Below are 14,455 nucleotides of genomic sequence, written 5' to 3' on the forward strand. Positions count from 1 at the left end.
ACCTAGTATCCTTCTTTCAGAATTTCTGAATACTCCTACTACTCTTGAAATGCCTGGATTTCCAAAGAGCTCCCATCAAAATTCAGTTTCACTTTATTGCCTTTTGGTGGTTTCGACTCCAGCCTTACTTTATCTCTTACTATTGATGAATGCTACTTCAGACCAGCTTCTTAGAGTGCCTGTAACTGTGAAGACTTGAAAGCTACCCAAGGGTTTTACCCAATGAGCTACTTTCACCTTGATGCTATCAATCACTTCCTCTATTGTTCTGTTTTTTCCAAGAATATCCTATTATTCCTCTCTTCTCATATTACCCAACAAATTGCTGCCTTTGTTGCTTTCCACATTACCATCCCTCTTTTCTTTCGTTGTCTCAAGAAGTCACGGTTGAAGAGTCTTGCCACATCTTGAGGGGGAACCCACCTGCAGCCAAAGAGAGTACAAAAGAATTCTTAAATTCGAAGCACAAAAGAACAAGATATCAATAAATGAGATAGGGTCTCACCACTTTCCTTACACAAAGAGCACATATGAGGAGAAAGGCAAATATATGGCCTTCTTCTTTGCAGCGTATCGCAAGTGTTTACCTTACCAAGGAATATTTCCCAGCAGAAGGCTTGAATCTTCGGGGGAATAGGCTTTAATCAAATTTCTTTCATAGGGAAATCCCCACCTAGGGGGTTGGGGGAAGCAAGTACTTTGAAGAAAGAAGAGCAAGAAAAGAAGAAAAGGGGCCGTTTGAAGAACTTACACAGATTCTAGAATCTTCCCGCGAAGGGTCCAAGTGGATTTGCCCTAGAAGGTTCAGCAATAGGATTAAAGACACACTCATTTTTCATTAGTCCCCTTCTGAAGCCCAAGTTCCAGTTCACACCATTTGGACATGGTGTTCCCAACATGGATATAGCTTCCCCTTTGAGGTTAGATAGCGCAAAGAGATCAAGAAATTGGTCTTTAAGCGGGGTTTCCCCTACCCATAGATCTTCCCAAAACAGAATTTTATTACCTTGTCCCACATCAAACCGGATGGAATTGAGGAAAGTAAGGTAGATTTCATGAATTTCTTTCCAAGGAAAAGCCAAAGAACTATGAGGGGAAATTTTTGTATACCAGCCATTTCCATCCACCTCATGAATGCTCTCAATCACTTTGTGCCATAGTCTAAACCTCCAAAGCCATTTACCTAGTAGAGTTGTGTTCCTTAATAGGATGTTCCCAATTCCTAAGCTCCCTTGTTTCTTAGGCTTGCTAACCTGCTCCCACTTGATCAAATGGTCCTTCCTTTCCTCTCTTGGATCCCAAAGGAAATCTCTCATATACTTCTCTAAGTACCTTGTTACCCTAGAAGGGATTCTAAAGGTTGAAAGGAAATAAGTGGGGAGGTTTGCCAATGTGGCTCTAATCAAGGTTATTTTTCCACCCAAAGAAATATAATTCCTCTTCCACAGGGCTAACTTCCTATTAGACCTTTCTAAAACTGGTTTACAAAACCCAATTGACCTAGGGTTTCCTCCTAAAGGAAGACCTAGGTAATTGATAGACTAGCTTCTAATCTTGCACTCCAAGATCTCAGCTAATCTTAAAAGCTCTCCTTCAAATTGACCCCTAAAATTCAACTTCTGATCCAATTTATCCTCAGCCTTGTCACTCCCACAAAATTATTCAGCAGCACCCTCAGATTTTCCACCACTTCCTCATTGTTTCTTTCATAGAAAAAGATGGTGTCGTTTGCAAATTGGAGATGGGTAACAATCACCTGATTTCTATCTACCCTCCAACCTCTAATAAATCCTTCATCATCAGGTGGAGGAGGGTGGATGTGGAGATTTGGGTTAGGGAGGGAGGAAAATTCATTATGGAGGAGGGTGGTGGTGGGGAAGTACGGGGTGGTTAGGTTTGGGTGGGAAGCTAGAGAGGTGAGATCTTCATATGGAGTGAGTGTGTGGAAAGGGATTATGAGATTCAATCAGGAGTTTAGAAGCTTATCAAGTTTTTCAGTAGGGTATGGTTCAAGAATTAGGTTTTGGGAAGATGATTGGTGTGGGATAGGTGGGATAGGCAAATTGAAAGAACTATGTCCAAGGTTATATAGGCCGGCTTACACTGAAGTTCCTATCAGCCAATGTTATGAAAGAAGGGGTGAGAAGCTGATTTGGAGCCCGAAGTTTAGGAGACCTTTCTTGGATAGAGAGGTGGAAGAATGCATTTCTTTGTTGGGAAAACTAGGAGTGAAAATGTCACCTTAGTCTAGGGATGAACTATGGTGGAAGGAATGCTCAAATGGAAGATTTTCTGTTAAATCATGTTACATGGATCTTAGCAGTGTCATCTCACCCTCTAATCAAGTGGAGGGTGTGTGGGGAAACCCAGTACCTCCTAGGGTTGAAGATTATTCTTGGCTGGTGGCCATGGACTGTATTTTGACTGTGGAACACTTGAAATCAAGGGGATTCAGTATGGCTAATAGGTGCTGCTTATGTAAAGAGCAAGAGGAAAATGTCGGTCATCTGTTTTTCTCCTGCAAGATTGCTGGTTTCATGTAGAGATTGTTCACTGCTATGTTCGAGGCTTCAGAGTTTCATCCAAGTTTGGCTGTAGATATCTTTTCTTTATGCTCAAAGTTAAGAGGAAGCAAGAAAGCAAAAGTGTACTGGAGCTGCATTCTATTCACAATATGCTGGAATATTTGGAAGGAGAGGAATAGAAGCATTTTTGAAGACAAGGCCTGTAGCTTAGACAAGATTGTGGCTGCTGTTAGAAAATCAGTGGCTGATTGGGTCATGGTTCTTCCAGACTTCAGGAAAGTTAACAGGGATGAATATTTGGGGGATAAGCTAGGGAAGTTTTGGGATTTTAGCTGTGTATCTTGGAAAATTTATTCTGATTTTCAGTAGTATTCTCTTTGATGCTGTGGGTGGGTGATGCCTTGTCGCCTGCTAGTTTGTACTCTTTTTCTTTTTTATTTCAATGAAATTTTATTTTACCATAAAAACACGTGGTAATACTTTTATTATTAATTGTTATTGTTATTATTGTTATAATACTAATACTACTACTAATAATAGTATTATATTACTCGTTTTAATAGTAGTAGTAATTGTTGTTGTTTTGGTTGCTGACACTGCTGCTTTTGTTGCCATTTTAAATTCCCTCTCTATTTTGGTTTCATGTAAATAATTTGTACAACCATTTACATTTCTAACAGAGAGATTAACTTGCACTAGGATGCTGCAGCTCTGTTTATAATGCGAGCGAAGCAACAAAGGCAGGAATTCTGTTGAACGATTATCAAAATAGTTCTCAAGTGTGCACAGTATCTTATTGTCCAATAAGTTGGTTCCATTTGTATGGGTTTTGTGAGTATTTAAATGTTTTATACAATTTTACATGTTAGTTGAAATACATTTTCAGAACAAACACTTCTGCAGATATGTTTCTATTTCCAGTTTATTGCATTGTTAAGATGCTTCTTGCACACTTACATACTTTGGAATTGTTATGATTTTCTTGGTTGTAGATTGACTTTTCATTTAGTGATGCTGATATCATAGAAGAGGGAACACTTATTTCTGTCATTGGTCGGCGGAAATTACAAGGTGGGGAGTCCATAATCCAAGAGAAGGTGAGTTTTGATCTGTTTTCACTTTCTATGAGCCTTACACTTTTAGTAGTTTGGCTGTTTCTTCTGGAGCTTGAGGAGATTGACCAAGGGATCCGCTGCTGTTTCTAATCATTTGTTCATAGTAGAAATACTCAGTAAACTCACATCAAAGACAACGGAAGGGAATGGGGTTCTCCATAGTTTCTCATCATCATCATTATCATCTAAGCCTTGTCACAACTATACCTTTTTTTTTTCTTTTCTGGGCATGAGATCTGCAAATTCCTTAGGATACTGGCCAGATTAGTTGGATAAGACACATCTATTTGGGGATGAGGCCTTAGGGATAACTTGTGATGTGTATTCTGTCTCTTCAGTAGTGTGAGTGATTAGACAATTGATTTTTCCCCTTAACCAATTGGAAAGAGGAGTCTACTTTTCTTTCAGACTTAACAACAAGCATCTTGCGTCTTGTTACTGGTTACTCCCCTGCCCATAAAATAAGGAAAGGTGGCTGTAAGAAAACTTTCCTGCAGAAAGGTCTCGATTCCCATAATATCAATTTGGAAGCAAAAGAGAGGGCACTATGGAAAAGTAGAACAATAGGAAAAAAAGAGAAAATATTGATGAAAAATGAAAAATTAAATAAATTAAAAATAAAGGTTTCATTGGTTTTGAAGAGATGAAAAATGGAAAAAAAGAGAATTGTCGTCATCATCATCATCATCATCCATGCCTTATCCCAACTGTATGGGGTCGACTACATGAATCCTATTTTACCATTCCATTCTATTTAAAACCATATTCACTGCAAATGACCAATATCTCGCCCCGCAACTTGGGCTTGGTAAACTTAAAGTTTTTGTTGAGCTATGAGTCTCTTTTCATCAAGAGCCTCAAGTTCAGCAAGCTTTATCTTTAAATACCAAACTATATGGTGTGCATCTACTAGCCGTCCGCATTATTGTTCAATATGCCCAAAGTGCTTCAGGGAGGCATTCATGCCAATCTCTTTTATTCTTGGATACCATCTTCTTAAGTATTTTGCAGAGAACTTTATTGAAAGCTTCTACTTGTCCATTTGATGAGGTGTTATAGTCTACAGATTTAGCATGGAGTGTTGATGGGGTTACTCCATATGCATGTAACCAAGGGCATCCTAGGAGGACATTATAGGAGGTGTTTGCATCAATTGCAGATGCAAAGTGAGTTTCTTTGGACTAAAATTACCCTCTATTTCTTTGTTTGAGAAAGGGTAGAAAAGTCATTTTATTACAACTTTAATGTCAGCTTTAATGGCTGCTAAAATGTCTATATTTGTGTATTTAGTCCATCCCTAATTGTAAGGGTTGAAAATGTAACTTCAATTATTATTTTCCACCTTATTTAATTCCCTCTCATTAACTCTTATACTTAAGGTATTAACTCCCATTTTCTCTTATTAAATCCTATATTTAAGTTATTTTCCACTAATAAATGCTACTAATAGATTTATGTCAATATTTTTAACAATATAAACCCATATATTTTAAAACCGACTAAAAAATAGATCCATTATTTGTCCAAGTGGTGGCTAAGTAATTCAACCATTTGAATCAAATTAGTCAACCTATGAAGTCATAGTTAGGTAATAAAATTTTTAAAATAGAAATAAATATAGAAAATTATTTGTATACACAAAAATACAAAAAAAAAAAATTATAGAAAAAATTGAACACATCTATAATTCTATATTTACACTATATTAAAAATATGAATAATTTGTGGAACTTTCTTTTGACTAAAATATTCATTTTTGAATTTAGTCCCTATTTAATTGTGATGTTTAAATAGTAAATTGAACTGCTACTTCTCACCTTATTCAAATCCCTCTATTTAAATCTAACATTTTTTTTAAATGAACAAAAAAAGATACACAAAAATGATAAAACATTACAAAAAGAAGAGTGTAGCCAAATAGGTAGGCCTGTCAATGATACTTGAATTTTATAACTTAAATCCGGTTATCACATATTTGGATGAGGTGTTTATGTAATAAGATTTGGATTTTGCAATTACCATCTGATTAATAATATAAAACAAAAAATAAAAAAATACATAAAAATTTATAGAATATTTTGGATACATCATTACTATCATTACCATCATCTAAAATTTCCGTGTGCAAAGCACGTGCATACTTACTAGTAACATGAAATAGGACATCCGAATATAATTCCCTAGTTTTGTCTTTTAAGGCAATAGTGCCAATCGCCTTTTTCCCTTCCTGATTAAATCCTTGAATAGTTTAGATATGAGGGGGATAGGTGGGGAGGTGTCATACCTATAACCAATAGTGTCTTCAAGGGCAGAAGATTCACTACAAATCCACAATCAAGGAGTATTCGATTAATGGGCTTATTACCCACTATGTCGGATGCATATAGGGGACGGTTATAATACTTCGTTCCAAGCTGCAAATCATCATCATCAAAGGAAATGCATGCCTTGCATGAGGCACACATTTTAGGGAAACTTGATTGTGCGTCCACATGGTTTTCACTTCATCTTTAAACTGTTCAAGATCTAATAATGCCTGAACTAAATCCCTTCTCAAATATGGAGAGAGCTGCAAAGCATCATAAACACTTAACTGTGCCGAAATACGCTTGAGACATAACTTGGCTTCTCGTATAGGACAAACTTGAATTGGTATTTCTAATTGTGAGTTATTTGTCCAATTTTTGTAACAAGCTCGTTATCCTCCTTTTCTTCAATCTCTACTTGTGTAATAGAGTTACCAACATTTTTAGTTACCTTCTTGCTTGAAGAAGGTTCTTGTGTAGGAAGACGGTGTCAGCTATATTGTAAGGTGATTTGGTTCACATAATTTTGAGTTGTAGGTACATCTTCTTTCCTGACAAAATGCCATATGATATGGCATTGTTGAGACCATCTCATCTAGGCCTTCATCAAGTATTTCTTTTGGAATATATTCCTTCAGAGTGACAAGAACCTTGGGGGTTGTTCATATTCATCCTCAAAAATTATCTGAGGCTTCTTTTTGGACATTCTTATTCTTCTTGGGGACCGTACGTCTCCTGAAAGTGATAACTGGAGAAGCAATTATTTCTATTCTTTAGGGTTTAACCACCAATTTTGGCTCTTTGTTGACAACTATCTGCTAACTTTCTTCATTATCTGATGTAGAGAAGTCATCACAACATAACATACTTGGCTCTACCATCAATTCACATAAAGAAGGGATAGTTGGAGCATTTTCTTCTGCAAGCAATATACTGTTAGTAGCTGCAGTAATCTCTTTTGTAGGAGGTTCCACTAATTTAATTTCCCCCTTTTCTATCATTGATTGGATAATGTCCCCAAGGACAAAACAATCCTTTATGGGATAACTGACCATCTTGTGATAAGGACAATACTTTGGGTCCTTTATCTTGTTGACATCATTTGTTCGCTTTGGATCTAGCAATTTAATAGGGACATCCTTTCTGTTGAAGATTAATTAGTTTTATGATGTTTTTCTGAGTAGATGTTTTATGTTAGTTGTTAGATAGGAGGTGGGGACCATAGTAGTTATGTGAGTCCAAATTTTTATTATGTTTTTTGAGTGTTATATATGCTGTTTTATGTTTTGCCGCCCTATAAGGGCATAATTGTCTTTGTACTGTTCTATTATTTTAGTATAAATAATAAGTGAAGGGGGCAACCAGATCATTGCTCTCTTTTCTTTCAACTTTTCTTCTTCTCTTCTTCTCCTTCTCTCTTCAAGAAACTACTTTCTTCATATTTTTTAATTCAGCAGATTTCTACTTTTTCCTTTAGCCTTATCCTTCTTTTTAACATTAACAAAGGTGGTCATTGCCTCTTTTTTGTCTATGGACTTTTTGCCATCCTGTTTGTTTCTAAAGGAGGATTGGACTTGCATGCCACAGTCTTTTGCCTAGCAATTTGTCTCTCCACATTGCTAGCTTTAGAAACCAATGCATCAAATGATTGTGGTTTTGTTGTGCTTACAAAGTAGCAATCTCTGGCAAGATATTATTAACACACATTTGTATCGCTGAAGTTTCCTTTAATTTCTCAACACATTGAAGATTCATGTCTCTCTAGCATGTAATAAATTCATTTGCACTTTCGTTTGGCCTTTGTTTTGTTTTTAGCTAAGTTTGTAATTGAAAATTTCCTCTTGAAACTCACGAACTATGCTAAGAAAGCACGTTGCATATCATCCCATGTGACAATTGATCCTGGTGCTAATTGCATGTACATTAAAGCTGTTCCTTTTAAAGAATGCACAAATTGCCTCATTAATAAGGCATCAAACATTGCTGATTCACCATATGAAGAATAGAAATGGGCCAAATGTTCATGGGGAGACCCATTTATTCCCTCAAATTACACAAAGTTGGGCTTTTGATATCTTGGAGGAAATGGTAGTGTATCATAGTAGGTGGGATATGGTTTCCTATACCCAAGAACTGGTGGCATTAGAGATGCTTGGAACTCTTTTATTCCATCTGCGATAAGTGCCTTTAGATCTACTTGAGGAGTAGGAGCAGAAGTTGATGTTGCTTGTTGAGACGACTTTGTTGTAGATGTACTTGATTGAGCCACCAACTGGGTATCAAAAGATGCAATTTCCACATCCTTTTGTGCCATCTTTCATTTCATGTCTTGAATTCGTTCTTCTAAACTTGAGTTTCCAGTCACCATGACTAGTATGGAAGTTGACTCTTGACTTTCTTTTGAAAGCATGACAAATTTTTGTAAACGGAATGTTATTTCATCCACAAATTCATTTTCTTGAATTGAAGATTTAGGATCTTCATGGATTAGTTAAAATTTTGAAGTGAAAAATTCATAGTCAAACTTGATCATGAACAAACCTCGGAACTTTGCAATAATCGAGCCCTTGCTTGAGTGATAGGGCTTTTATAAGGCTTGAACCCTTCATTGGGCATAGTGTATGCCCCTGGTTCAAAGTAGAAACTGGCTTGTTTGGAAAACATGTATTTGGAAATAAAAGTCCATTTTTTAGCTTCCATGTCCAATTTTTCTTTTTTTGATCTTTCTACATCAAAATCAGCAAGGGAAATGGGAGTACTACTTTGTTCTAGCCTTTGGAGGTCTCTTGGACCTAGGCTTACGAATGGAAATAGGAGATTGTTTTGAAGATCCTTCAATTATAGTAGAAGGCTTCTAATTAAAAATAACTTTCTTACCACAAGAGGAAGAGACTTTTCCACTTTCTTACCACAAGAGGGTGAGCATTTCTTACCGCAATGGAGGAGGAACACTATAATCCCTACCTTCTTTCTCCTTTTCTTCCTTTTCTTTACACCACAATCTTCTTTTGTTTCTCCTTTTGTTTGTCTCTTGTTGCTAGAAATTCAATCAATTGAATAGCATTAGCCAACAAAATGGCATTAGCCCCTTCTCCTTATAGGAAAAGGGTTTATAAAGAGGAGGGAGGTGATTAAGTGTCACCCCACTTAAAATGGGTAAAGGAGGGAAAAGAAAACTCTTCCTTTCTAGGGTGACATGTGTCCGCCACCTTAAAGTGATTAAAAGAGGGAAAAGTGAGTTTTATGTTCAGTTATTCTTTCTGAAAGTTTCATTTTATGGTTCATGAGTTTGATCCCACAATAGTATAGCTCATCGTTAATATCTTTATCTATATGTTAAAAATAGGATAAAAATAATGCAAGAAGAGAAAAAGTGATCTCATTTAAAATACTTTTTAAACCTTGGATTTCTTTTTATAAAGGACTTACTATGTTTACTTTTCATTTTCAGTTATCATCAAGGATGCTGGTGAGCTTGTTTTCATTGTTACTGAAAAGCAATACAAAGGAGTTCTTGATGGTTCTATTCCAGTCATAGTTCATGCTGTGAGCCTTTTCCACCTTATCTGTCAATAAACATAATGTCTTCTATTGAACACTTGGATTTCTATTTTTGTATTAGTTTATTAGACTTCTATTTTTGTCTTTAATTTCTATACTTTAATATTTAACTTTTCCAGTATAACTGGATGGAGACTGCAGAAGAAATTGATGACCTGTTTCTTGGAGATGCAGAGGTATGCTTCTTTCATAAAGACCTATCACCATGTTATTTAAATAACTGTTTATTTTACTCACTAAATTTAAGGTAGTATTCATATATAGTATATTTTTATTCTTTGAAATATTGGATCCTTCATTTATACACTTTACATTTTCTTGTTCAACTTTCTTCTATAGATCATAATTTTTATGGTCGAAAGAAATGTGACCTATTAGGCAAGATACTTGTGTTCCCAAATACCAAAATGACTTAGAAATACACTCTCATGCACTAGGTATTGGTTCAATGATGTAATTTGTATTATATGCTGTAGAGGGGCATTCTTGTCCTCTTACTTTCTTTTATTATGTTTAGTTGCCCTACTATTTATTATAATAGAGCTGGTGCTGCCACCCAGAATTTGGACTCTATATCCTGCGTCTCTCTTCTTCTCCTTCTTCATCTTCTCTTCTTCTCCTAACCGGAAAACATGGGTGGGATGATACTCTCTAAATCCATTCTCTGGTTGTAGCACATCTGAGAACACTTCGGCCCAGCCCTGAGAAAGAACAGTACCAGGAACAAACACGTCCCAGCCCTAAGAACACTTTGGCCCCTCTATACTCAGAACTCGACTGAAATCTAAAAGAAGGCAATACCAGAAATCTGTGGATGGTTGATTGAAGTTTCTTCTAGAGGTCTGTGACTTTTATTCTCTCTCCTTTTATTACTTCTGGTTTGCAATCTTCGAAAGAGTTGCTCAGACTGAACGGGGGCAAGAACATTTTTTTTTGTAGCCTCGGTTCTTCGCAGTAAGTCCAAGCAAGAAGCCATACCAGAAGAAGTTTACTTCGGCTAACCTTGCATACCATGAACATCATAGTACCTCTTAGAGTTGTCCTCCTTGTTCTGACTCAAAGGAAGATATTATCAATTCCTTCCATGACCATTTAGAGAAATATGGTAGGGCTCTCCGCAATGCTGATTTTGGACCTACACCGTCTACTTTTGTTGCCTCATCTTCAGGTAATTCTACCTCAGCTTTCCATGTGTCTATTGATAACCCGGAATCCCCATGGATTATTGATTCCGGTGCAACCACATGACTGGTAAGTCAACCTTATTTCAAACATATTCTCTTCTCTCTAGTAGAGATAAAGTGAGGCTAGCAGATGGATCCTTCTCCTCCATGCTGGTCAAGGATCTATATGTTTGCCTTTTGGCCTCCCCTTATCTAATGTCCTATATGTTTCAAAGTTACCTATTAATTTGCTATCCATTAGTAGTATTACTCATGCTTTGAATTGCTCAGTAACCTTTCTCCCATACTCTTGTGTTTTTCAGGATTTGGCTATCGGGAGGACGATTGGTAGAGGGAACATGGTAGATGGTCTCTACGTGCTGGAGAGTTAGATTGTTTTGTGGAACCACCATTTGGGCCATGTGTCTTTTGAGTCGTTGAAGTTTTTGTTTCCATATTTGTTTAAGTCTGTGTCTGTTGTGTTAAGTGTGTCAACTAAGTAAACATTGTAGAACCTCATTCCCTTTATGTAATAAAATATCAGAATTTCCTTTTCACGTTGTGTATTCAAATGTGTGGGGACTTGTTAATATCCTAATTGAGAATGGTTACAAGTATTTTATTTCCCTTGTTGATGACTTCTCTCGCTACACTTGGATTTATCCTATGCATTCACAGGAAGTACCTAAAATTGTGAAAGACTTTCAGCGTATGGTTTACACCCAATTTCAATTCGAGATTCGAATATTTCAATCAAATAATGCCAAGGAATACTTCCATGGAGACCTCACAGAGTTCTTTGCATCATGCGGCTCTCAACACAAGAGCTCATGTGCCAAAACTCCACAACAAAATGGGGTTGCAGAGAGAAAAAAAATTGACATCTCCCTGAAGTTGCTCGAGGATTAATGTTATAGATGAATGTTCCCAAAAGATTTTGGATGTATGCTGTCCTGACTGCTGCCTATGTCATCAATAGAACACCATCTCAGGTATTGGAATATGGGTCCCCTCATCAGCTCCTCTTCCCTAAAGATCCTTTGTTTCCTATCCCTATGCAGGTTTTTGGATGTAAATGTTTTGTTCATGATCTCTCTCCTACTCGTGGTAAGCTTGATCCCAAAGCTATTGTGTGTATTTTTCTTGGTTATCCCCGTGCTTAGAAAGGCTATCGTTGCTTTGACCCTGTGTCTAAAAACTACTTTGTTTCTGTGGATGCCTCTTTCTTTGAAGATGTCCCCTATTTTCTTGTTTCTCCTCAGGGGGAGAGTGGAGTTGAGGAGAAACAAAGTCAAACTCAAGTTTTGTTGCCTTCTATTCTTGATCCTCCTCCATTTCGTGTCTTTCAGAGATTGCACTACAAAAATCAAGGCCAACAGAGTTCAACTGCCACAGAGCCACAGAAAACTATGCCACCAATGCCATCAAAATGTTAGGGGCTGGATCCTTCACCTCACCCAGGTACTATTGTTCCAGTTGATGTTCCTGAACCTATTGATATTGACACTTCAGGTTGTGATCTGAACCTTCCTATTGCAAAAAGGAAGAGTGACAGATCATGCACCACACACCACCCCATATCTCACTTCTTGTCCTATGAGAATGTTTCATCTTCTTTTCGTGCTTTTCTATCTGCCATTGATAGTGTTCCCTTTCCCAAGAGTGTTGTGGAGGCCTTACTTGTTCCTGGGTGGACATATGCAATAACAGAAGAGATCAATGCTCTTCACAAGAATGGCACGTGCGAGCTGGTTGATCTTCCTAAGGGAAAGGAGCCTGTAGGGTGCACATGGTGTTCTCTATAAAACATAAGGAAGATGGGTATGTGGAAAGGTATAAGGCTCGGCTAGTTGCAAAAGGCTTTACATAGGTGCATGGAGTTGATTATGCTGTGACTATTGCTTTAGTTGCAAAAATGAACTCTATTCGGGTTCTTCTATCTTTAGCTGCAAGTCTTGATTGGGAGCTTCATCAACTTAACATAAAGAATGCCTTCCTGAATGGTGATTTGGAGGAGGAAGTGTATATAATCCAACCCCTTGGTTTTTGTGCTAAGGGAAGTGAACAAAAACTTTGCAAATTGAAGAAATCTTTGTATAGTTTAAAAAAAAATCCGAGGGCTTCGTTTAGCAAGTTTCACCAGGTAGTTCAATAGATGGGCTTTAAGAAGTGCCAATCTGATCACACACTTTTTGTGAAGAGGGAACAAGAAAAAACAACAGCCTTGATTGTCTATGTAGATGATGTTGTCATTACTAGAGATTGGGTCTCAGAGATTTAGAGATTAAAGAAATTCCTTGCTACATAGTTTGAAGTAAAGGATCTGGGGCACTTGCGCTACTTCCTTGGTATTGAAGTTGCTCGCTCTTAACAAGGTAGTCTCACCTTGTCTCTTCCAGAAAGGAGGTGATGTGTTTGAAAGTAAGAGGATGTACCAGTCATGTGTTTAGACGCTCTAGAATCAATGATCCAATGAGTGTCAGGGGTATGAGATGCTACATGGAAAGCTGTGGTAGAGTTACCTAATGTAGACGCAAATGAAGTTGAGGGAGGAGCATCCATTTGACGAATTGCTCTACCATAGATCTCTAAATGGTCACGGAAGGAATTAATAATATCCTCCCTTGGATCAGATCCAGAGGCGTGAGTCGGAGTCACAATTAGTAATGGGGGGCTGATTCTCTTGAGAAGCCATGTTTGCCATAGTGTTCTTTCTTGTACTTTGCTGTCCTAACTTTTTATTCAAATCTGAACCTTGCTTCTTACTCAAATCTTGAGCCCATTTTGGCTTCCCATGAAGATCCCAGCATGTATCTCGGCTGTGTCGGGGTTTCTGGCAATGAGTACACCATAGTTTGTCTTTGTCAGCCACCCTTTTTTGAGAGATCCCCCTCTTAAAGGTATTTCCACCACCTGTAATCACACTCCCTTTTGCTGCCAACCCAACTGCATCCCCTCCAGAACTGTTCATCAAATTCCTTCTACTTTCTTTTGATTGTACAAGAGCATAAACTTCCTGGACGGAGGGAAGATCCTTGCTACCTAGGATCTGAACTCTAATAGATTCATATGCAGGATTCAAGCCATGTAGGAAAGCAAAAACTCTCTGCCGAGAAACAAGTTTCTTGTATAATTTTGCATCTTCATCACACTTCCAGTCCACACTCTGATAATGATCTAACTCCTTCCAGATAGAGGTGAAGTCTGAGTAGTACACAGAAAGGCACTTCTCCCCCTATTTACAAGTGGACGATTCTTCCTATAACTGATAAATCTTTGCATAGTGATCCAGCTCAGAATAGGTTGATTTTCCTTGTTCCTAGATTTCATTTGCAGTTTCAGCCCACATAAAGTTCATTTTTATTTGAGATTGCATAGACACTAAAAGCCAAGACATGACCATGCTGTTTTCCTGGTTCTATTTGTCGTATTCAGCACTCCCAGAATTGGGTTCTTTGATTCCTCCATTTATATAACATATCTTTCCCCTTGCAATAATGTACAACATGATCCCTCTTGACCATTCTAAATAATTTAAACCGTCGAGAGGAATAACAGCCATGGGAAAGGATAGGTCTGCACCCCCACTCATTCCATTCTGCATTGAGGAAACACCAGACGTAGCAGAATCTTCACCACTCATGGTTACAGATCAAAAAACTCTTAAAGTGGGAGCAAAACCTTAAAGAAAGGATAACACCAAGGGAGAAAGGAATCCCCTTTTTTACAACCCCTTTTGATAACACCAAGTGCTGTTACCCCCTTGTTTGATAAACCCAGGTGCT

The 14,455-nt window shown here is 37.6% G+C and overlaps 1 protein-coding gene across 9 annotated transcripts in view; it reads left to right on the top strand.

The window, feature by feature from the left end:
• The window catches only part of LOC148846190 (NagB/RpiA/CoA transferase-like superfamily protein), a 62,280-nt gene that overhangs the window by 8,976 nt on the left and 38,849 nt on the right, over positions 1-14,455 (top strand). For 3 of the 9 annotated variants that reach the window (XR_016101762.1, XR_016101764.1, XR_016101765.1), the window contains exons 3-6: positions 3,235-3,304; positions 3,518-3,622; positions 9,398-9,492; positions 9,627-9,683. Coding sequence is in view for 1 of the 9 variants with exons in the window: in XM_088953061.1 (XP_088809187.1) it covers positions 4,725-4,806; positions 9,398-9,492; positions 9,627-9,683 (234 nt within the window). In the remaining 8 variants the exon portion in view is untranslated. Of the gene's footprint in view, positions 1-3,234; positions 3,357-3,487; positions 3,623-4,706; positions 4,807-6,790; positions 6,882-9,397; positions 9,493-9,626; positions 9,684-10,181; positions 10,321-10,993; positions 11,228-14,455 lie in introns of those variants that run through there. The other 6 variants (XR_016101766.1, XR_016101767.1, XR_016101761.1 and 3 more) reach the window with 5 other exon arrangements.

Source organism: Nelumbo lutea, chromosome 7, assembly GCF_056320005.1.
Source record: "Nelumbo lutea isolate HS-2025 chromosome 7, American lotus-T2T, whole genome shotgun sequence".
Taxonomy (NCBI): Eukaryota; Viridiplantae; Streptophyta; class Magnoliopsida; order Proteales; family Nelumbonaceae; genus Nelumbo; species Nelumbo lutea.